General features: G+C 39.9%; 1 protein-coding gene across 1 annotated transcript in view; it reads left to right on the top strand.

The window, feature by feature from the left end:
• Positions 1-22,437, top strand: part of PDE1C (phosphodiesterase 1C) — a 301,936-nt gene that overhangs the window by 183,536 nt on the left and 95,963 nt on the right. The window contains exons 4-6 of the mRNA XM_058422827.1: positions 15,572-15,685; positions 16,510-16,692; positions 18,960-19,026. Of these exons, the coding sequence (XP_058278810.1) occupies positions 15,572-15,685; positions 16,510-16,692; positions 18,960-19,026 (364 nt within the window). The remainder of the gene's footprint in view (positions 1-15,571; positions 15,686-16,509; positions 16,693-18,959; positions 19,027-22,437) is intronic.

The following is a 22,437-nucleotide window of genomic DNA, read 5'->3' as shown; positions in this document are numbered from 1 at the left end:
TGTTTAAAAGCCCCATTTCCTTAAAATAATTTTGTTAAACTGTACACTTTTGAGTATGAAATGGGACAGGTGGCTGTCTTTTTCACTTCTGTTGTGTCTTTGACCTATACAAAAGAGGTTTATCAGGCTGCAGACTTGTTAAATTACTTATATTGCAGAAAATTGTAACTGGAGAGCTTAAAAGCCATAAAAGTTGCTCAGTCAAGTATTATCAGTGTGGTAAATTGTGCCATTCACTATTTCATGCTGTTCTAACTCAACAGTGTGGAATGCAAGTTCTTATGTTTCAAGTCTGTAAAAGGTTAAAAAAGTAACTTCATAGAAGTGGATTAATGTATGGGAATTTAAACCACAAAGCTGAGAAAGAAGGGACAGTATCCCACAGCAAAATAATGAATACAGATGGGTCCACATTTATAAATTTTTGTATAAGCATTGCCTGGGAATCTTTCTTTCTCTTTTAAGATTTTCTTCCTCAAAGTTATCAGTCACAAAGCAGAGGAAGAACGAACAGTATCACTGATGGAAAAAAAACCATCTTAAAACGGCATACTTCTGTGACTTTTTTTACTTACTGGAAAGAAGGGATGGTAATTTTATTGGTGCTTCTGTTAATTACTAACCCTAAAAGGGCTTGAGTTATTGGGCTATGATACAATGGTATTTTTAGATATCAACAAGTTATTTTTAGGAATCTTAATAGCTTCTTCTGCTCTGCAAAATTAATCTCAAGGCATTTTTACAGAATGATAAATAGAAATCATCTTATTATTAGAAATAAATTAGTTCAAAACTCCTAAAGCTGAGACAGCTCTTCCATTTTCTTATGTGCAGCAAACAAATTTCATCATACAGTGTATTTATTAGGGCTGTTGAAACCAGCAAGTCAGGCACCACCATGCCTAGCTGCTGGAAGCCCGGCTCCTAGCTGGAGACCAGCACATGGAGATAATTACTGGTGTGTCATTACTCCTGGAGCTTTTTAGAAGGTAAGGTGCTATAGCATCCAAAGAACTCAGTACTCTACTTTTAAAATAATAATTAAACAGCTTACTATTTATTTTGTGGCCTAGTATTTAAGGCACTGTCATTGACAATGCCAAGAATTTGGCTCAAAAGGAAATTTACATCACACGTTCAGTTGTGAGGCTTCCTCTTCTCATCCCGCACACTACAGATGTGGCTGTCTACTTTAAGGACATTTAGACAGCTTATTCCATGAGTTCTGGAACTCTGAGGTGGGTCAAGCATTTAGTCTGTGTTTTGTTCTTAATGAGAAGGTTTTCATTTGAGGAAGGATTAAATATGGGGAAGACAACTTCATTTAAAGCTAAGCTTTTGCGAGACTTTTTCATTGAGGCAACCTTAACTTTGAGAGCATATTTGTCTTCAAGACCTCTTAAATAATTCCTAATATTTTCTTGTAGTTTTTTATTTAGTTATGCCAAGTGTTGTATGAATATTGTGTAAAGATTCAGTTTAATTTCTTTGAGCCAGATAAATAAATACAAAGGATTTCAGAACCACACATTTAACAATAAGAAATGGCTGACTGGTTTAGGAAATAAACATGGTGCTATTGCATCACTGAAAATACTTCCATTGGTTGATTATTGATACATTTTCTCAAGCCTTTGCTGCAGCTGTAATAATTTAAGCCTTATGGGTTCTGTGTAAGCAGACTTATTCTTCAACCTTCACCCTCTTTTAGTTAAGAAAATAGTATGTGAGGCAAAAACGGGAGACATTGCAGGAGACATTATATTTTCTGTACTTTTTTCAATCTACTGAACTGTTTCGGCTGATGATTGTTTTCTATAGAAAGATCCACTGTACCACCTCATACCTCCTTAATTTATGGGTGTGTAAAGCCTCAGACAACTCATGCGAGTTTTTAACAGGGCTTACAGTTGTTCATGTACTCTGAGTTAGATGCACGGGAGAAATATCGACCAGATATTCTGAAGAGGTCAAAATAATAAAGAAGACTTCAGAAAATGAGAGAAACTTTGGCAAAAGCTTGAGTGCAACATCAAATCAACATAAACACTCCTCAAACAAAGCATTAACTTGACCCACTCAACTTAGCAAATGTTAGGTCAATTCAATTTCAAGTTACTCAAGAATTCCAAGAGGGAATTAGAAGAATAAGAAAGAGAGAGAAAGAGAGAAAATATATAGAAAAGCACACATTAAGTCCTGGGTTCCAATGATGATAGGAATTGCAAGAAGAGGTAGGATCCAGACAATGTGATTTTAATGGATAGAGTGGGAAATTCAGGTAAGCCCTGCCTTAGGCTAAGATTTTGGCAGCAGGTTTTGGACTGCACCTTGTCAGAATCAGATTACTAGGGTTCTTAGAAAGCTTCTGCCTGAATTAAGTTGCAAACAAGACTAGTGAAAATAGTATGGAATTTATTTGATAGTAAATATGGAAGAGAGAAAGAAAGAAACAGGAAATAGGTAGGGGGGACAGAGAGTAACAGGGACTGAATGAAGAAAATATCCCCACTCTGTGGATCCCAACAATGTTCTGTTGATTCATTCCAGCTGGTCTTCTTTGTGGTGAAGGTTCCCCTGAAAAGCATAGAATCTGGTGGGTTAATATATGCTCACGCCGTGTGGGAAAACCCAGGCACTTCCCTCCCTGGGTTGGGGGAGTTTGCCATTGTCTCTTACAATAGACTCTGAGTTTGTTGCATCATGTGCAGTCCTGTGGTGCATGGCCTGTGGAATGACTCTGGGGGGAACTTTGGGGGGGTCTTTGATGGATTAAGGCACCTCCTCAGCTGCCTTTCACCTGGTCACTGGTGATGTGGATGTGGCCTTCCTGGGGCTGGGGGTTCCATAGCCAGTTTGTGTAAGGGAGGATGGGTTCACAGCCCCCGAGCAAAGGTTACAACACACCAAAACTTCCTGCCCGCACTACAGCTGGTGGGGAAAAAGTGCAAACCTGCTCCCAGCAAATGGGTCTGTGGGCTACAGCCACCCCCATCCCAAAGCAAGTCAAAGATGATTCTTATCAGGGCTGCTGGTTTTGGCTCACACTCTTTTTCTTGTTTACTTTTTTGTTTCAGGTGATTGAAGAAGAGGTTTTCTTTTTATCTAACCTCAGTAGTTTGACTTATAGTTCAAAGTTCCAGTGAGGCATCTTCAGGGAGGCTTCTTTGGTTGTAGCTTCTTTATACAGTTTTTGTTATAGTGGGGAAAACTTTATATCAGTGTTTGAGGCATGAACTATTTCAGTCTCTGGCACACCTAAACCACTCTGGCTTGCAAGTTCTAAGAATGGCTGATCAGATCTTTGATAAAATGAATTATTTATTGAACAGACAGAAAATAACAGACAAAAAGTCTTGAACAGAGTTACTACACGTTATAAAACAAAAGAACTACTAGTAGATTATATAAAACAGACATTTTATGTCTGCATGACATTAAGGTACCAATATTAAAACTAGCAAAGAAATAGTATAGATTAGGATTCACTGTAATTTACCACGAAACTGCTCATAGTGTACATAGAGTCCTTTCACTCAACTCTCGAGAGAGTAACCATAAAACCAGCATGCTGACTTTGGGGAAAAGCCACACACATTTCCAGGGAATGTGGAAAAAACTTCTGTTTTGTAAAAGTTTGGTGTAGCTTTTATAGTTTGTAAAGTGGGTTGTCTGTCAGTCAGAAATTCCAGCTCATTTCCACAACGTTGCTTCCACATCAAGATGTTTATTGTCAGCTGGAAGTGTCACTTCCATGAGACAATCTGTCTTTAGTGAGTTAATTCATCAGTTAGCAAGATCTTATTGTGGGGGAGATACTCTGTAGCAGGATATCTCCCCCTGCTACGTAATTGCCTCGTGTTTGGCCTTAAATACCCCTTGGCCTTTTCGGCTCTTCCCCCACGGGGAACTTCCAGTCGTCTTACCACCCAGGAGCTGGGTTAGGGGCTCCAGAGGTGCTCTGAGGCATTGCCTCCAGTGTGCTAGGGATTGGCAGCCACTGACAGGCTGGGATACAGGCTCTAAGAATGAGGTGTACAGGGCAGTGCACTGCCTCACCAGGGTAAGGCCCAAGCTACCCCTTCGCTCACACAAACATGAAATTTTTTGAGCAAACAATCTCCTCTGTTCTCTGACAACCCTGGGCTCAAGACATTGACAGGGACCACCCTAGTGGTACCTTTCCTCTCATGGCCTTATCTAGCAAATAGAACAAAAAGGAAACAAAGATGAAAGCATACAGGAACTCATGTCAAGGCCAATTGTTATTCCAATAATCAAAGCATAAATATTTATATAAATAACGGTTTCCCTCTATACAAGTCATTGCCCCCCATTCAGTGAGTCTCTAACATCGCAGGCAAGGTGTGATGCAAACCAGGATCGGGGGGAAGAGTTCATGAACCCATCTTTCATTTGCAGTGACCAAAGAGTCCAGCATTTGGATGCATCACGGTCTAAATCACATGGTCTGTGATTTCCTTTGTGTTTCTTGAAACAGCACTCTTCTTCAGTGAGGTTTAGTGAATGTTAGACAATTTTCTAAAACTATTTTTGATACTTGCTGGACTAGTAAATTGGGCTCCAAAATAGCATGGCAAATTCAATTTAAGATTCTCTCTTGCTTATTGATAATTCAATGCATTGCACTACTTGTACAAACTCTAAGAATCAATAGTTAGGCTACCTTGACTTTTTGTGTCCGTGATCTTACAGGCTCAGGTATCACCTCAACCCAAACAAATATACATGTGCCAGATTACCACCCTTACTCCTCCCACCAACCAGATTTCAGAGGGATCTCAGAACCTGTACCCACAGAAAGAGGAAAAGGTCAGTGGGTACCATGGGAAAATTACATTCCATAAATATTCTACTCCATAATAGTTTGGACTGCCTCAAGGGTGGGAGACAAAATATAACAGCACTCCAACAGCACATAATTCCAATCTCTTCAGCATATTTCAGTCAGGGTCCTGGGATCAGACCAAATACATTTTCAGCTTTATCAAACACTTCAATGGTTCTCAACCCCATAATTTTTCTTCTTCTCCTAAACACTTATGTCTTCTTCACCTACAGTTAGAACTTTACAGCTGCCACTTCAGGTCATCTGTCATCCCCTTTTCTCCCTCCTTGCAGGGGCCACCAACTCTTCAACATCCCTTTATTCTGCAAAATTAGGCTTTACATATCTCTTACTCTTACTACACATTGCTTCCCTTGTAGTAATTTTATACTTTGCTCTGAGGAGATAGGAAGAGGTACAAAAATTTGATTCCATAATCATATGAAATCCTGTGTAAGCTCCCAAAACTAAATTGAGAGACAAATCTTTCCCATCCACTGTGGCAACTAGAGAAAAAAAATACATACATTTTAAAATACTGCTGGCAACAAACTTAAAAAAAAAAAAAAAAAAAAAAAAAAAAAAAAAAAAAAAAAAAAAAAAAGTGAACATGAATATCTTAAAACTCAACAAGATAAAAATGTGCAACTGGATTCAACTGTACAAAGGATGGAAACATAGCTCCACCATTTGCCATGGACTGATCCAGACTGTACTGGAAAAGGGTGAGAGTCCAGAACATTGCAGTACGTTGATGACATCATCATGTGGGGCAAAACAGCTAACGAAGTTTTTCAGAAAGGGGAGAAGATAATTGATATCTTCCTGAAGGCTGGCTTTGCCGTAAAGCAAAGTAAAGTCAAGGAACCAGCCCAGGTTTCTGGGGGTAAAATGGCATATAATCAATTTCCAGTGGACATGGTCAAGAAAATTGCAGTTATTTCTGCACGAACCAGCTAAAAGTAAAGACAAGCTTTCCTCAGTGCTGTGAGTTTTTTGAGAATGCATGTTGCAGATTACAGTCAGATCATAAGCTCTCTCTATCAAGTGACTGGGAAGAATGGTTTCAAATCGTGTCCTTAACAATAACAGCCTTTTAAACAAATTAAACAGGAGACTGTTCATGCAGTAGCCGTGGAGTCAGGAATACAAAAGAGGTGAAGCCTACTACACCTCTGCCAAAAAAGAGATACTGGCAGTTTATGAAGGGGTTCAAGCTTCTTCAGAAGTGATTGGCACCAAAGCACAGCTCCTCTGGGTGCCCTGGTAGCCACTTCCGTGCTGGATGTCTAAACGGAAAGTCCCTTTCACACATGGAAAAGGACTTTCATGAAGTAAGTGGATCACATTGATCACAAAGCAAGCTTGAATAGGAAACCCTAGTCACCTAGGATGGAAATCATCACGAGCTGGCCTGACAGTGAAAATTGTGGATTATCTGCAGAGGACAAGAAGGAAAACGTGTCATCTGCTAAAAGGGCTGCCCCATATAATTAACTACCTGGAAAAGAAAATCCGCTTTACTGACAGTTCCTGCTGTATTGTAGGCATACATCAAAAATTAAAAGCTACATGGAGTCCTATGCAGCGAGTCACAGAAGCTATTAAAGGACAAGGTGGATCAAGTTTGGTTGCAGAGCTGAAAGCTGTCCAGCTGGGTTTTACTGATATGACTAAAAGAGACAAATGGCCAGCAGTCTACCCCTACATTGACTTGATTCCTCTTGGTTCCTGCAAAAATCATCCCTGTCCTTGCTGGAGCGAAGTCCCCTTCCATAAGCATAGACTTCTTCCCCTAGATCAAGTTGCTCAGAGCCCCATCCAACCGCAAACTTAATGTTTTCAAGTAAGGAGCATCCACAACTTCTCTGGACAACCTGTTCCAGTACCTCACCACCCTCACAATAAAGATTTTCTTCCGTGAATCCAACCCAAATTTCCTCCATTTGAATCCATCACTCTTTGTTCTATCTCTAGGGTTCCTGATGAAGAGTCCCTCTCCAATTTTTTTTTGTGGGTCCCCTTCAGATAACGGAAGGTTGCTATGAAGTCTCTATGCAGTCTTCTCTTCACCAGACAGAAAGGCCTGACTTTCTCAGCCTGTCTTCATACAGGAGGAACTCTACTCCCCTTATCAACTTTGGCCCTTCTCTGGACTTGTTCCAACAGTTTTATGTCATTCTAACATTGGGGGCACTAGAACTGTATGCAGTATTCCAGGTGGTGTTTCACAAAAGCAGAGTATGGGGAGAATAATTTCCCTTAACCTGTTGGCTGTGCTCCTTTTGATGCAGCGCAGCCAGCTGCATCAAAAGGAGCACATTTGCTCGATTTGATTGGCTTTCTGGGCTATGAGCACACACTGCTGGCTCATGTTGAATTTTCCATCACCTGTGACTGCCAAGCCCTTCTTCACAGGACTACTCTCAATCACTTCTCTGCCCAGCTCTTAGATACTCCTGTGATTGTCTCAAAACAGATGTAGGGCCTTACACTTTATTGGATTTCATGAGGTTTGCATTTGTCCACCTCTCAAGCCTGTTGAGTTCCTTCTGGATGGCATTATTCCTTCCCTCCATCATACTGCACTGCACTGCCACAGAGCTTGGTGTCATCAGTGAACTTGCTGAGTGTGCACCAATCTCACTGTCCATGTTGCCAACAAAGATGTTGTTGGGGATTAAGTTTAATTTTGTTTTTTTCCTTTCCCTATAGAATTTTTCCCCCCCATAAGTTGCTAAGAGACTAAATACTGATGCTTAAAGGGTACTTGACCCACACAAAAGAAGTGGTGAGGGTGGTAGATCACTTGGTTTGGGGGAGACGGAAAGGCTCGGGGGCTCTGGGAGCTGAGGGTGGTTTCTTCTGCTCTCGGCATTGGAGAGGATGGTCAGGCAACTGCTAGCTGCGTGAGGAGTCCACTGTTAACGGAGGGTCCGGTCCTGGGAATGCTATCATCTGCTGGAGTGCTCAGGAGTTCAGAGCTCCTTGCCTGCCCTGCTGGAGCTGGGTCAGCCCCTGTCCAGCCATCACAGCTTCTTCAGCACTGCTCACTTTACCTGCCAGGACAGCCCCCCTGCCTGCCAGGACAACCCACTGTTTTCAGCCATCAGCCCTGGAGTTTCTACTGTTTCGGCTTGGTGCTCTTGGGGTCCCAAGAGATCAGACTGCCTGGGACTTGTGAGACAAAGCTCCTTGGGGTTCTTGGTTCTGTTTATTATTATTGTTATTGCTGTAGTTGTTGTTGTTTGTTTGTCCTGTTATATTTACTAGTAAAGGACTGTTATTCCTTTCCCCATAGCTCTGACTGAAAAATCTCTTTAATCTTCTAAATTATAATAACTTGGAGGTAAGGGATTGGAGTTCTCCATTCCTAGAGAGGCCCCGCCTCTCCCTAGCAGATACCTGTCTTTCAGACCAAGACAGATGTTGAACAGTGTCAGCTCCAACACCAATTCCTGAGGGACACCACTGGTCATTGGTTACCATGTGGACAATAAGCCATTTCTGCAGCATTGTCTGGGTGCAGCCATCCAGCTAAGTCTTTATCCAGTGAGTGGTCCATTCATCAAATCCATGTCTCTCCAGTTTAAAGACAAAGAAGTCATTCCAGACAGTGTTAAGTGCTTTGCACACGTCCAGGTAGACAATATCAGTTGCTTTGCCCCTATCCACCAACTCTGTAGCCTTTCATAGAAAGCCATCAAACTTCTCAGATATGATTTCCCCTTAGCGAAGCCATGTTGGTTATCACCAGTCATCTCTTTATTTACCGATAGAGTTTCTAAGAGAATATGCTCCTTGATCTTGCCTGGCACAGATGTGAGACTGAATTGACTGCAGTTCCTTGGGTCTTCCACTTTCCCTTTTTTAAAAATGGAGGTTATATTTCCATTTCTTACAGTCTGTTTTGGCTTGATACTGGCCCAATGCCAGGCATCCATGAAAGTTGTTTGCTCACTCTCTTCCTCTATAGTTGGGCAGAGGAGAGGGGAAAAAAAGAATTAACAAAAGGGTTCATGACTTGAGATAAGGATTGGGAGAAAAACACTCTAAGGGCAAAATGATTTTAAATTTAAAGGCATAAGAAAAGTATATTATTAATACAGTCAGAGGAGGATAATGAGAAGTAAAATAAGCCTTTAAAACACCATTTCCTCCCCCATCCCCTCCCTCTTTCCCTAATGGTGCAGGGAGACAGGGCATGGGGTTTTGGTCAGTTCATCACTTGAGATCTTCTTCTGTTTGCTCAGAGAGAGGAGTCTTTCCTCTGCTATGCCATGAGGTCGCTCGAGTGGGCAAACAGTCTTCCCAAAACTGTTGTGGCATGGGTCACTTGCCCATGAGGTGCAGTCTTCTAAGAAGAGGCTGCTCTAGTTTGGAAGCAAGGGCCCTCTCTCTGTTCAGGTCTCCCACTGGATCACATCTTTCTCTGGCATCCATTGGCTCCAGCATGAGCATTTTTCCCTGAGGACGCTCATGGACTGCGAGTGGATGTCTGCATCCCCCATGTCCTACAAGGGGACAGATCATTTCACCATAGTCCACACCACGGCCTGCAGAGGAATTTCAGCTCTGATGCTGGAAACATCTCCTCCCCCCCCTTTTTTCTCCACTTGGTGGCACCATGTTGTTTTCTTTCATATGTCCGCACTTCCTTCTTCCCTTCTCTGACTAGAAGAAAAACTGCTGCTTGTAGGTACCATTGCCAAAAAGTTCCACTAATTCAGATTCTTGCAAGATCCTGCAGTGCCACGAGGTCAATCTTGTCTAGGTTCTGCATCAAGGAGTTGCTTGTCATCTTTCTGCTGCTGGCTAGGGGCCCCTGCCACCATTGTGTAGGCAGTGATGGCTGCTGTGGCACTGGAGCTATTTAAACCCTCTCTTCATAGGGGATGCAGGGAAGAAGCCGCTGGTGCTGCCCCTGCCCATCTGCCCGCAGTGTGGCTGGTTAGGAGCAGCCAGGCAGGTAAGGCTCACTGCAGGCCATGCTGAAATAGCAGCAGCTGTGGAAGCCTGCTGACTCTGCCAGGATGGCCCCTAGTGGCAGTGCCTTGCCACGCCTGGAAACAAAAAATGCACGTGCATTGTTTTGATTTTGTTTTTCTTAAATATGTCATCACAGAGGTGTTAACAACCTCTCTAATTGGGACAGCAGAGTGCCCATCTTTAGAGCCGTCAGAGATTGTCTCTGACATGGTGGAAGCTTCTCAGAGAAGCTACCCCAGTGTCACACACCACCCCCCAGCTACCAAAAAAACAGGCCATGTCGAATCAATACACAGTCATCAAGAACTTCAGCTGACTGACACAATTTCTCAAATATGGTGGATAGTAGCTTAGCAACTTTGTCTACTAGTTCCCTTAGGACCCATGGATGAATTCCATCAGATCCCATAGACTTGTGCACATTCTGGTTCCTTAGATGGTCTTGAACTTGATTCCCTCCTACAGTGGCCTTAGGATCTTCATTCTCCCAGTGCTTGCATTTTCCTTTCATGGCTTGGGGGGAAGGGCTGAAACACTTGTTGTTGAAGACTGAGGAATAGAATTCATTGAGAACCTCAGTTTTTCCCATATTCCAGGTTTACCCAGGTATCCAGGTCTCCCACTTCCTTCTAGAGAGGGCTCACATTCTCCCTAGTTGCTTTTTGTTAGCAAGCTACCTACACAAGCCATTTCTGTTGTCTCTGACATCTCTGGCTAGACTCAGTTTTAACTGGGCTTTAGCTTATCTTTGCTTCTACCTTCTGTAAACTTCTTTTTTATCTTTGAGGTGCTCAGCAGCTCCTTATCCATGTATGGATGCCTCTTGGCATTTTTGCCCCTTGTTGAGATGTATTGTCCTATGAGCTTGGAGGAAGAGATCCTTGAATATTTTTCCAGTATTCTTGAACTCCTCTGCTCACCAGGGCTCTACCACAGGGTACTCTATGACACAGGTTCCCAAAGATGCCAAAGTCTGTTCTCCTTAGTTCAGGGCAGGTGATCTCATTGTGTAGTTTTTTTTATATGTATCATATGTTATCTCTCTATTGCATATTAAATACATTTATTGACCGTTTATTTCAGGTACGTGTTTAAAGTTGCAAATTAAAAACTGTTAGATTTGTGTCTGATGTGTGTCTTGGGTTACAATAGGTAAACAAAAATGTGTATTCTATTTTCCATCTGTTGAAACCAGTTGGGGAGGTGGGGGTTTTTTCATTATCTCTTGTATTACCCGTTCCTCATAACTCTGGGGAGGAAGGAGTGGGTGTCTTCTGTTATGAGCCAGCTGTTAAAAGCAGGTGGGCTAGTGTTCTTATCTCTTCCATGATCCATCCTCCCTCCGGGGGATATCTTCTATTAATGGGCCATTAAGGTTCATGACAGGACTGATACAATTACATCATCCCATTGTGAGATACTACACCCAGTGGGAGGAGCCAACCATTCCTACTTGGGTAAAAACTGAGAGTCAGAAACACCAGGGCAGCTTGTTTTTCCACTGGATTTCTCAAAGGAAGACTGGACACTTCTCGCCACCACTGGACCCTTCTACAGGATCATCTCTAGTCCCACAGAACCACATCTATTACTCCAGGAGGACTTCTTTGGATTGCTACCAACACCCTGACCAACAAGGTGTCAGGTCGTATTCTGACTCTGCCAGTGTTTCTTGGATTTTTTTGCTTGTTTGCTTGTTTTTTTGTACTACTACATTTGTATTTTTAATATTCCTAGCAAAGAACTGTTATTCTTATTCCCATATCTTTGCCTGAAAGCCCCTAAATGCAAAATTTTAATTTGAAGGGAGGAGGTTTTACATTCTCCATTCCAAGGGAAGCTCCAGCTTTCCTTGGTGGACACTTGTCTTTCCAAACCAAGACAATGTATTATAATGGATGGGTTTTTTTAATAAAAGGCAACAGTGGTTTGAAAACGTTTATTTCTGGAAGATTTCATTTACTGTTTTTGGATGTCATTGTCAAAAAATTCAATTTTGTATTGACTACAATATTTTTGATTGCATTGTGTTTGAACAGTTTCCCCAGAAAACTAATTCACACTAACATCTCAGAAAGAACTAGTCTGCCAACAGGAAGGCTTGCTTTGGGAAATACCAATTAGAAGATTTCTGGGTATGAAAAAAGAATATAGCAGCCTTTCTTTCTCTCCCGCATCTGAAATTTATCCTTGTTCAGCTCTGACATTTATTCAATGGAATGTGTCATCTCACCTCATCTTAGCCATCTGAAACCACAATGACCACCTAAGATGATTTCCTGGATCATTTCTCTCACTCGTGGAGGAAGGCAAGCACATCAAAGAGGCAGTGCACCATTTCTTGAGGAAGTATATGACAGGCAGGTGGTTTACCATTGATATCCACCTCCAGTGACTTCCATGAGCATCTGTCTACCTGATTTCTATAAAAGATTCGTGCTAGGTGAAGTAGTAGACCGGAACAATTAAGTAAATAAATGAACAAATAATTAAATAAATAAATACCACCACACATGATCAATCCTATTAACTGCTTATATTTTCTCATTTGGTTCCCAAAGTTCAGAACCGGAGAATAGAGGAGGTGTTTGCATATTGGAGGAGTGCAATAGAGTTTTCAGTAGCAGGAGAGGGATACAATGATAATTTACAGGACCTGGTGCTGAGGAAGTGCCTAGGATGTAGTTTTATTGGAAACCATTCAGTAAGCCAAAGTTTCCTAAAGTTTCCAGCTAAGGTCTTCCTTCAATATGCATGAAGGAATTTATAAATGGGAAGTGGAAGCTTAAACTATTTAATTTCACTTGTAGTTGACTAATGTTGTCAAAAGTTTATCTGAATCAAGGTAAGTTGAAACAAGCTTTTTACCATCCTGTCAAGGCAAATGACCTTATCATTGTTGCACTCCTGTGCTTCAAATAATAATTAAAAAATAATGACTACTTAAAATTTTTAATGTTTGTATTTTTATTCAAAGGAAAAAGGATATTTCAGGAAACATGAAGTAGGCAAAGCAATTACTTGGGGTATTGCACAGAAATTGTTTGGATTAAAAATGCCAGTGTAGCCGTACTGTGTGTTCTTTGCAAACACGTTTTTATTTCCTCTAAATGTTGTGACTTACATTTTTTTTGTATATAAAAGTAGTGACAGAAGATAGCTATCCAGCCTAAAAAAAATTCATTGGGACACAGGCTACCAGTTATCCTATTTTCAGTTTGAGTACTACAACATAAGCTGGCTTTCTAGGTTGTGTCTTTTCCTCAGTATATATATATGCAGAGCCTTAGATTAAGTTGTGGCAGACTGTGGAATGAATAATACCCACTGACTGTTGTAAAAGGAGATGGTGAGCTTCTGGGTTACCTCCTGTGTATGCTGTAACTCTCCCACCAATCCTCAGTTGGAACAGGTTTCAGGGATTTGCTATGCAAACTGTGGAGACATCTGTCTGCCCAGCTGCATGAAACTACTGCACATATGCATTACATGCATAGCTACATGTAGTCTGCTCTGGATACTTTTGGACAGTATTAAGTATCCTGTGTATTTGCCTTACAGGTCTTTTTACACCGCAGCAGGCAGACAGATACTGTTGCAGAGCATCTGTCAGACCCTCTATATGCTCATGCTTAGACAGTCTGCATATGCTCTCTAACTCTGATAAGACTCTCAGAATATCAGATGTATCAAGTTTGTACATTATAGTGAGATGGCAGATGCACATCTGTTTCTATGTAGGAATTCTTTGATATGGTTCACTGCTACTCAAACTTATTAAGAATTTCTTACTGGTAATTATGGTGGTTTTCCAGAGAAGAGCGAGGAATGTGCTGAAGATCAGAAGGCAGGGTTTTTGTCTTTCAGTTCAGCAGATGTTTATCTTCCAAACTTTAGGAGAGACTCTTTTTGTGTGTCTTTTTGTGTGTGTATATTGAAGCTGGCTTTTATGCAGTCAGGTCTATTTCTGATTACTCTTTTGTTAATTTATAAAGAATGTTGTTGTTGATTTTACTTTTTTTTTTTTTAAAAAAAAAAAAAAAAAGCTATTTGAGGTGGCTGTCAAGGCTTACAAATGAGTTGATCTAAGAGTTGACTGCTAAGATTGTTGAGTCCAACCATTAACCCAGCACTGCCAAGCTCTCACTAAACCATGTTCCTACATGATACAGGTGAATTTGATTGAATTTCAAAATTATTTCAGCCACCTTGAAGCAGAATTTTTCAGCTAACAAATTTACCTGGATTCCCTTCAGTCCATTTAGGATTATTTAAAACCCCCCAGATATAAGGAATACATTAAAGGCAAACTATCACCAGGCTCTTATTTAGGACAATTAATCGGGAGCAGCTGCTATAACTCAATGAATTAGCAATAGTTAGAGATATTGGATGTAAGACAACGACAGTGTAATTTTTTCACATGATGGTGTGAGAAACAACTGTACTTCTGGTGTTTTTTTAAATTATTGATGCACATGGTACTTTGCATAACCTTCAATGAAGAATGTTGGTTTCATGAAACAACCATTACTTGCTGTGCTGTTATTGAACATGAATTTTCAATGAGTTCAGCATAAAGCTGGCAGATACTTACATCAATTAAATACAAGCCAGGAAGAACCAAAAGTCATGTTCTTTCTGTATTATTGACTCCTGTGGCATGCTTCTGGTAGCTAGCTAAGGGGTCATATCTGTAGACTCCCCATACATGGAATGAAGAAATGAGGAGGCATATGAAGCAATGATTACTGCTTGGATATGAAAGTAGTGAGTTCTGTTTAATACATATGAGATAATCTAAGGGTGGCTGCTTGAACTAATGAAATTCATAGCATTTCCTAACCTTGTATAGTTTTTCTACAATAGTGTTTCTAAGTGTATTCTAGTACAGTTTTGCATATGTACATCAATCATGAGAAATAACAGTCATTTGTTAACAGATATTATTCAAGAAGTTCCTTCTTATGGCTGGATTGAAATTGTCCTCTCTTAGCTCCTGTGTTAAATTTTGATTGATTTCTATTTTCACTTATTTCAGTTTTCAGCAGGGAACAGACAGCTGATTAATGCAAGTGATTGTCCTACCCTGCTCTGCACTGGTATGGCCTCACCTTGTGTAGTTTTGCACACCACAATATAAGAAAGATATTAAACTATTAGAAAGTGTCCATAGGAGGGCCACAAGTATGGTGAAAGGTCTGGAGGGGAAGCCTTCTAAAGAGTGACTGAGACCACGTGATATGTTCAGACTGGAGAAGAGAAAACTAAGAGGAGACCTCATTGCAATCTTCAACAATCTCATGAGGGAAAGTGGAAGGGCAGATACTCATCTCTTCACTCTTATGACTAGTGACAGGACTCAGGGAGTCTGAGTTCAGAAGCCTTTGGGCAATGCTCTCAGGCATATGGTGTGATTCTTGGGGTTCCTGTGTAGGGTCAGAGGCTGGACTTAGTGATACTGTTGAGTTCTTTCCAACCGATATTCTATCATTCTGTGATTGTATGATTCTGTGATAACACATGGACTTACGTATATTTGCCTGGCATCATTATAACTGATCTTTGAAAAGTAATTTTTGTTGATTTCATGTATGTAGCTTCAAAAGACTTGTTGATTTTCAAAAGTTTTTACCTGTCAAGGTGTATGCTAGGTCTCATCCTAGGAACTGACCCTCACTCTCAACCCATTTTGCTTTATACTAATCAGACTTTTGTTTTCCTTTTCTTTAGGTTGCGGTCTTTGGTAAAGCAATTAGAGAGAGGGGAAGCTTCAGTTGTAGATCTAAAGAAGAATTTGGAATATGCAGCAACTGTTCTTGAGTCAATATACATTGATGAAACTAGGTGAGGTAATTACAGACATCAGCTCTCACATCTAGCACCAGTTGTAATTAACATGTCAATTGTGAAAGTTGGTTGAGCCGAGATTTATTACTCATAGACATTATGGTTTTAATCATTAGAATATTGTATTCTGTGTAGACTAGATCTCCAACCTTCATTTAAAAGCTTCTTCAAGTTTCCTGGGACAGGGAAGGAGATCAAACACAATCATAAATGTAATATACTTTTTCTCAGAGAAACGTTTTCATAGTAATTGTCTTACTTTTTCTGACAGCTTCTAAATTTCTACTCAACTATTTCTTCTAAACAATGTCAAATTTTTCACTTGTATGATGTCCTTTACTCATGACAGAGGTATACTGGTAAGACATTGCAGAGGGTTTCCCCCTCTTGGTTACTTGCCATTTACCAGTGATAAACGATAGAGTCAACACAGATGACCAGAATGGTAGAGAACTGTATGTTACTAACTCAGAAGCTAGAAATACCTAGAAATGACCATAAATTACCTTTGAAAGGCAGAAAGTTTAGAAATATTGATGAGCTGAAGATGTGAAGTCAGTAGATGATTATATAGTTGTGCTTCAGAAGACTGATACTTCTTGATTCTCAGCCTAGTAGTAAGTTTCACAATCTGAAATGTAAGTACATAAGAGAATAAACAAACAGTTGAAGATCTGTACTACTGTGTTTTATTAGGGCTGATGAATCAAATACTTTTAACAGCTGCTTTAATTGGAATATATATGATTTTCTTTTTTTGGTTGCTAATGTAGTGCTCCCTAACCGAGTTTGTTTACCCTTCTGTTTCCTCATCCTTCTAGGCATTTACTGGACACAGAAGATGAACTCAGTGATATCCATTCTGACTCTGTGCCCTCAGAAGTCCGTGACTGGTTGGCTTCTACCTTCACACGGCAAATGGGGATGATTCTCAAAAGGACTGAGGAAAAACCCCGGTTCAGGAGTATTGTCCATGCAGTGCAGGCTGGGATATTTGTGGAAAGGTAAAGTGTCATGTAATTACTTTGCTCTAGTAACTACCCAGGTACTGCAGATTTCACCTGTAGTATGTGATGGCACAACGACAGGAGGTGGAGGAGAGTACCTTAGGCCAGAAGACCTCAGAGGACTAGTAGAAGACTACTAAATGAGAAACACTTTAATGTGCTTCTGTTAATGTTTCTACATAGATCTGGGTAACACCTAAAAACCTGATATTTAGTAAAAGATTGCAAACTGAAACAATACCTACTTCCCTCTTCTTACTATAGTACAGATGTAATAGCACACTTGGTATAATTTTGACAGACAATATACACTTCTGCATAGTCCTAGGTCAGGAGTGACAGCATTTAAAATTTGGACAGATCAAACTCCCTTGCTTCTGTTTACCTCCGTGGTCTAGTATTTCTTATGAAGAAGTCCTAAGATACTCCTTTACCATCTTAGTATATTACCATATTAGTATATTACCATATTACTAGAATGTTGATCAAAACGGATATGAAAATTTTGGAGCTCAGGGAGGATTTCAAAAAAGCCATTGAGTCCTCTCAGCCTTCCCTCTTGTGATTTACATCACAACCTGCTGCTAAAACTGATTTTAATTTTTTTAACCCTTTTAAGCATTTATTCATTTCAATTTGGACTCACTTCTAATCTTACCTTTTGCTTGTCAAGTAACCACTCTTCACTGATTTTCTTTGTTCTAGCCAGAAGGAGGGCTGGCACATCTGAAACTGTCAGCATTGTTTGGACAGCCTGAAAGACAGCAGATCTCTGGGGTAATTTTGTAATAACAAAATTCAAGTCAGGAATGGAAGATCAGAGCACCTTGCACTGTTCATGAGAATTGCAGTGACAGCCTAGCAGCCCTGTGTGCAGGAGGTTATGCATATCAGACAGTGGATCACAACCCACAAAGACACACAGAAGCCTTCTTTGTCATCACTATAGCAAATATTTTTATCTGTGCACCAAAGTTACTGTACATGGTTAAGAGTGGCAGCAAACTGAAATAAGACTAAACCCCTAATTTCTCCTTGGGACAGGTTTCTCCAAGGTTTGACAGGCTACTTGTGAAATAACCCTTACTCTTCGTGGGGGACTTGCTCAAAAAGGAAGTAAATGAAGAAAGCTGGCTCAGTAGCCTGTTCTCCAGCTGACCTGGATCACTGTGACCCAAAAAAGGAAGTGGTCAGATAAAATATGCCACCAGAGGAGGGTTGCGACTCTCCTGAGCTAAGGGAAAGGGGTTTTGCCTCAATTGTCTCTTAAGAGAATGCTATGGAGCTTCTGACTAGAGAAAGGAAGGGATAAGAAATTCTATGATTTGGGAATGGGTGAATATAAGTCTTCAAAGGGGAATGACTTTTTTCTGTTCCAAGTGCAGAAGAGGATGAAGAAGAAATAGCAGTGAAGGAAGACTTTGCACAGAATCATTTAAGATGGGAGAAGAGAGCTTTCTATCATCTCCTTTTAGTCCTACAGTGCTTTAGGGCAAAAAGAGGGGCCTGTGGAAAGACATTCTATCTATGACAGAGTTTCTGCATTCACCAAATCCTTTTAAGCACCGTGTGTCCTGAAAACAACTTTAGAAACTTGTACATACTATAAAATCTGTTTAAAATATATTTTATAATCAAGTTTAAAATCTGGTACATTACGTACTTTGTTTAATATGGTTCCAGACATTGATTATTGCCTTGTTATTTTTCTCTCACTCCCTGAAACACACACACATGGCAAACACCCAAAAGGTTTTATATTAATCTTGAAAACATGCAGACAAAAGTAACTGCTGTATCACACTGGAGTTAATCCATTGCATACAAATGGTTTCTGAAGTACACTCAGTATTAGCTTGCATGTTGGCCAGCAAGGACTAAGAGAACTGAAAAGTCAGTACAGTTATGTGCAGTGGAAAATGGGGAACATTTTGTTTAGCTTAGTGTAGCCTTTCCATCTGTTGAAGACCTGGTACTGGTAAATTCTTTGTCATGTTCAGCTTGATATGAGATACAAGCTATGAGATACTGGGTAGTGCGCAATCTCAAATTAAGCTATACAATAAGAATACTATTGAGAATATTGGGCAAGTTAGGAACAAAACGGAAAGAAAAAAAGGTCCATATTCCATTCAGGGTTTTCTGGGCTAAATCAGGTCTCCTGTAATGGTCTTCTGCTTTATTGCTTTATGAGTTTTGTTGATTGTCTGTTTTGTTTCTTTTAATTCTATTTATGTGTTGCTTTATCTATTTCATCCTGGTAGAATGTACAGGCGTACCTCAAATATGGTCGGCTTGAGCTACCCACCAGCTGTAATTGGAGTGCTAAAGGTAATCCAAATAAAAAGTTATTGAAGGGGGTCTGCACAAAGCATCAAAATAATACTGTGATATTTGACATAAGGGGGGGGGGGGTCTTAATACTTGGCCTTTCCTTCTCTCTGACATTCACTTAGTTCTCATACATTAATAATTTAACTGGCCTAAGGGATTATCCTTTCAATAAAAGAAAGAATAAAGTTCATGACTGTGGCCATTTTCAGGCTGTGAAAATTGCAATTCTGTTCTAGATTACAGTGATTAAATTAAGATTTAGGAATCACTCATAACATCCCACAAGGAAGAAAGAAAAAAAAAAAAAAACCACAGATGGAGAGAGATGGAGAAGGAAAAGGATCTGTTGCTGTGAGAAAAGGGAATTTCTTGCACTGTTCAGCTTCAGGTCTTCAAAGTGACAATCAGTTTATGCAAACCGGCCCTTCTGTGAGTTTTGAGGTTTCAGAGCGAAAACAATCAGTCAGAAGTAGTCTGAAAAACAAACAAAGCTTCCATCCATGGGCCAATTGTAAGATTCTTGACTTAGGCAGGAATTATCAAGACTACAAACAGAAGTTAGCAACCAGCTGCCTACACAGCAGCTTTGCAGATTACATGTTGCATGTGGTGTAGCCATGCCATGCAATGGTGAAAAAAGGTGATATAGTGGGGCAATACACAGGGATATTAAGTGTAAAACTCATTAAGACATCTTGCAGCATTTCTCCACACAGTAAAGATTTACAGTTAGGATATCCTTTTCATTTTGAATAGTAGAACTCGTCAAAAGAACTGGAGGAATTGCAAGAAGAATGATCAAACATGTTTTTCATATACAGAATCAAAGTGTCCACCCACACCTTTTTCCAACTGCATGTTGTCAAGTGCTAGCTTCACTCCTGCAAATGGGATGTAAATTCTTTGTTCTTTTGCAACTACACTCCATAGCCAGCTTATGAGGGAAGATATCTATAACTGGTACCTATTCTCCTGCATTCCTTCACAATAAAAAGACAGTGGAAGACTCATCAACTACTCTCAACTGACTTAAGCCTTAGAGAATTCCTCCCTTTTTACTGTTTTCAAATTATTAGGTTGTAAAAAGAAGTGGTCATGTTAGAATAAGTTAAACCAATAACAACAAAGTTATTGACTAATTTTGCTCAGAGTGAAATAGCACCTACCTGGTCATTGTGCACTCTAGAATTTTATATTTTTTTTTCCCCCAAAAGTGTTTGGAGAACATGCCTTTGCCTGGATTATTTTGGGGTTGGTGATGGATTTGGTTGAAATCGGAGTTACTCTGAAGAAGTCAAAACAGGCTCCCTAGCAAAGTGGTCAAGAAGCATTTGGATGATGCTCTCAGGCACATGGTGTGACACTTGAGGATGTCTTGTGAAAGACTAGGAGGTGGACTTGATGATCCTTGTGGGTCCTTTCCAACTCAGCATATTCTATGATTCTGTCAAGTCTTTTGACTTAAAAATAATATTTCATCTTAAATTTCTCCGTCCTATCTCCTCCATTGAAAATGGTGTGTTTTGTTGCTTGCTTCAGTCCAGTAAGGTCAGTTAAAAAACGCTTACAGCTACCTGACTGCTTAGTGTTCTTTATAAAATGATCTGGTGATTTAAGCATGCAAAAGGGTGTAGGAGTGTACCACACACATGCCTTCAGCTGTTCTGGATTGCCATAATCAGTATTCTCCTTAGAGTCATGCCAATACAGACAAGGATTGAGATGCAATGAAGTCCAAAAAAGCTTATCTTTTGACTAATAATGGTGGTCAAGAGGACATCTAACTTATTAACCCAAAGCTATAGAATCACAGCTTTGTGACAGAGGTAGGTTTTAATATAAGAGTGAAATGCTGCAGCTTCTAAAAAAAAAAGCAGGCTGTAGCAGCGCAAGTTCTGGATGTATAATCTGTCTCACTTCTTTTTCAGTGGATGAGAAGTTTGGCATTTTTTTAAAATTGAGTGCACAGCATTTCTCTCCCTTTATGTATATTTTATACTAATTTTTCTACTGCAGTAGTCTGTTGCCTTTCTGTATGATATGGGTATGATGTGATTGGTTGCCGTAAAAGGGACAATCACCCTTGTATTTCATATAAATAGCAGCTATATGAACCATTCATACAGATATATTTACAGAGTATGCTGTGGTGATCTGCTGTTCATCAGTCTAGCGCTAGGGACGGAACTTCGCATTAATTACTGCCCAAGGATTTACATGCTTTAGAATTTAATTTTTCAGTCTTTTCTGATGCCCATGCCATGCCAAGAATATTTTCTAGGCTAGCAAATATAAAAGTAGTAAACACAGAACCTGTAGTTACTTACAATGGCTGCAGTATTGACTTCTGCTTATCTGTGGCTACAAAAATGTCATGCCTTTCAGTAATGATGAGTAGAACAACCTCTATCCCTGAATTTGCTTGTTGACATATATAACAAGTCCCCAAGGTTAAGAAGAGACAGAAAGCTAGGAAACTGAGCATTTAGAAAGAATTACCATTTCTCTTCATCTCTTGCTAGATAATGAATACTGTCACCTCCCACAGCCTTCCCTAACATTTGAGATTTGAACTCAAACTTCTGCAAGAAGGTGAAACCTTAAACTTTAAATGTAGGAGCTGAGAAGTGAACTTCCCCTCCTTGATCTCTTGACTGACCAGCCTGCAGCATTAGTATGTCATTTACAGCTGGCTGTAACTTTCCCAGATGGAATTAGATATTTGTTTTTCTGTTCTGTTATCAGCCCAAATAGGACCATTTCAATGTCTCAGGTACTAAAGCAAACCAGGATTTTTATATTTTAGGATTCATCCTTTGGTGATTAATTCCAGTGTAGAGAATTGCCATGTTTAGAATAAATAAACAGCATACATATTATTAATGGAAGCTTCTTAAACACAAGTCACAAAATACTGATAAGTATACTGATACTTAAGTGCATTGATGATTCTGTATTGAAATAAGCTAGCCAAGACTCCATTTTCTTCATGCGGGAAAAGTCAATTCTTTATTTTCACAACTCATTTTATACAGTTTTCACAGACCTTGTGTGCAACACCTATTGGCTGGTAGTTTTCTTACTACTTCATTTATTGGTCAGTAGGTGATTTGTATGTACATGCTAAGATTCAAGTTGTTTACATTTTTCCTTTATGGGTTCTCATGGAACAGATCTTGTTGTTATTGCAGGTGCATTTGTTTTTCAACCCAGGAATATGTTGTTATGCTAACGAGTTTTCATACCAAGATTGTTTTCACATGGGAATGTACAAATTACTTAGAAGTGACAGGCTAACTTAAGCAGTTTAGCAGAGCAGGCCTGATTTTATAAGGCCTTTCTTGTATAATTCTTTTACCTGTCATGACAGTTCTACATTGGTTAAATGGATTATGATGAATTTATTGA

The sequence above is a fragment of the Hirundo rustica genome, chromosome 1 (assembly GCF_015227805.2).
Source record: "Hirundo rustica isolate bHirRus1 chromosome 1, bHirRus1.pri.v3, whole genome shotgun sequence".
In the NCBI taxonomy this organism is placed as follows: domain Eukaryota; kingdom Metazoa; phylum Chordata; class Aves; order Passeriformes; family Hirundinidae; genus Hirundo; species Hirundo rustica.
This window is presented reverse-complemented; position numbering and strand designations above follow the sequence as displayed.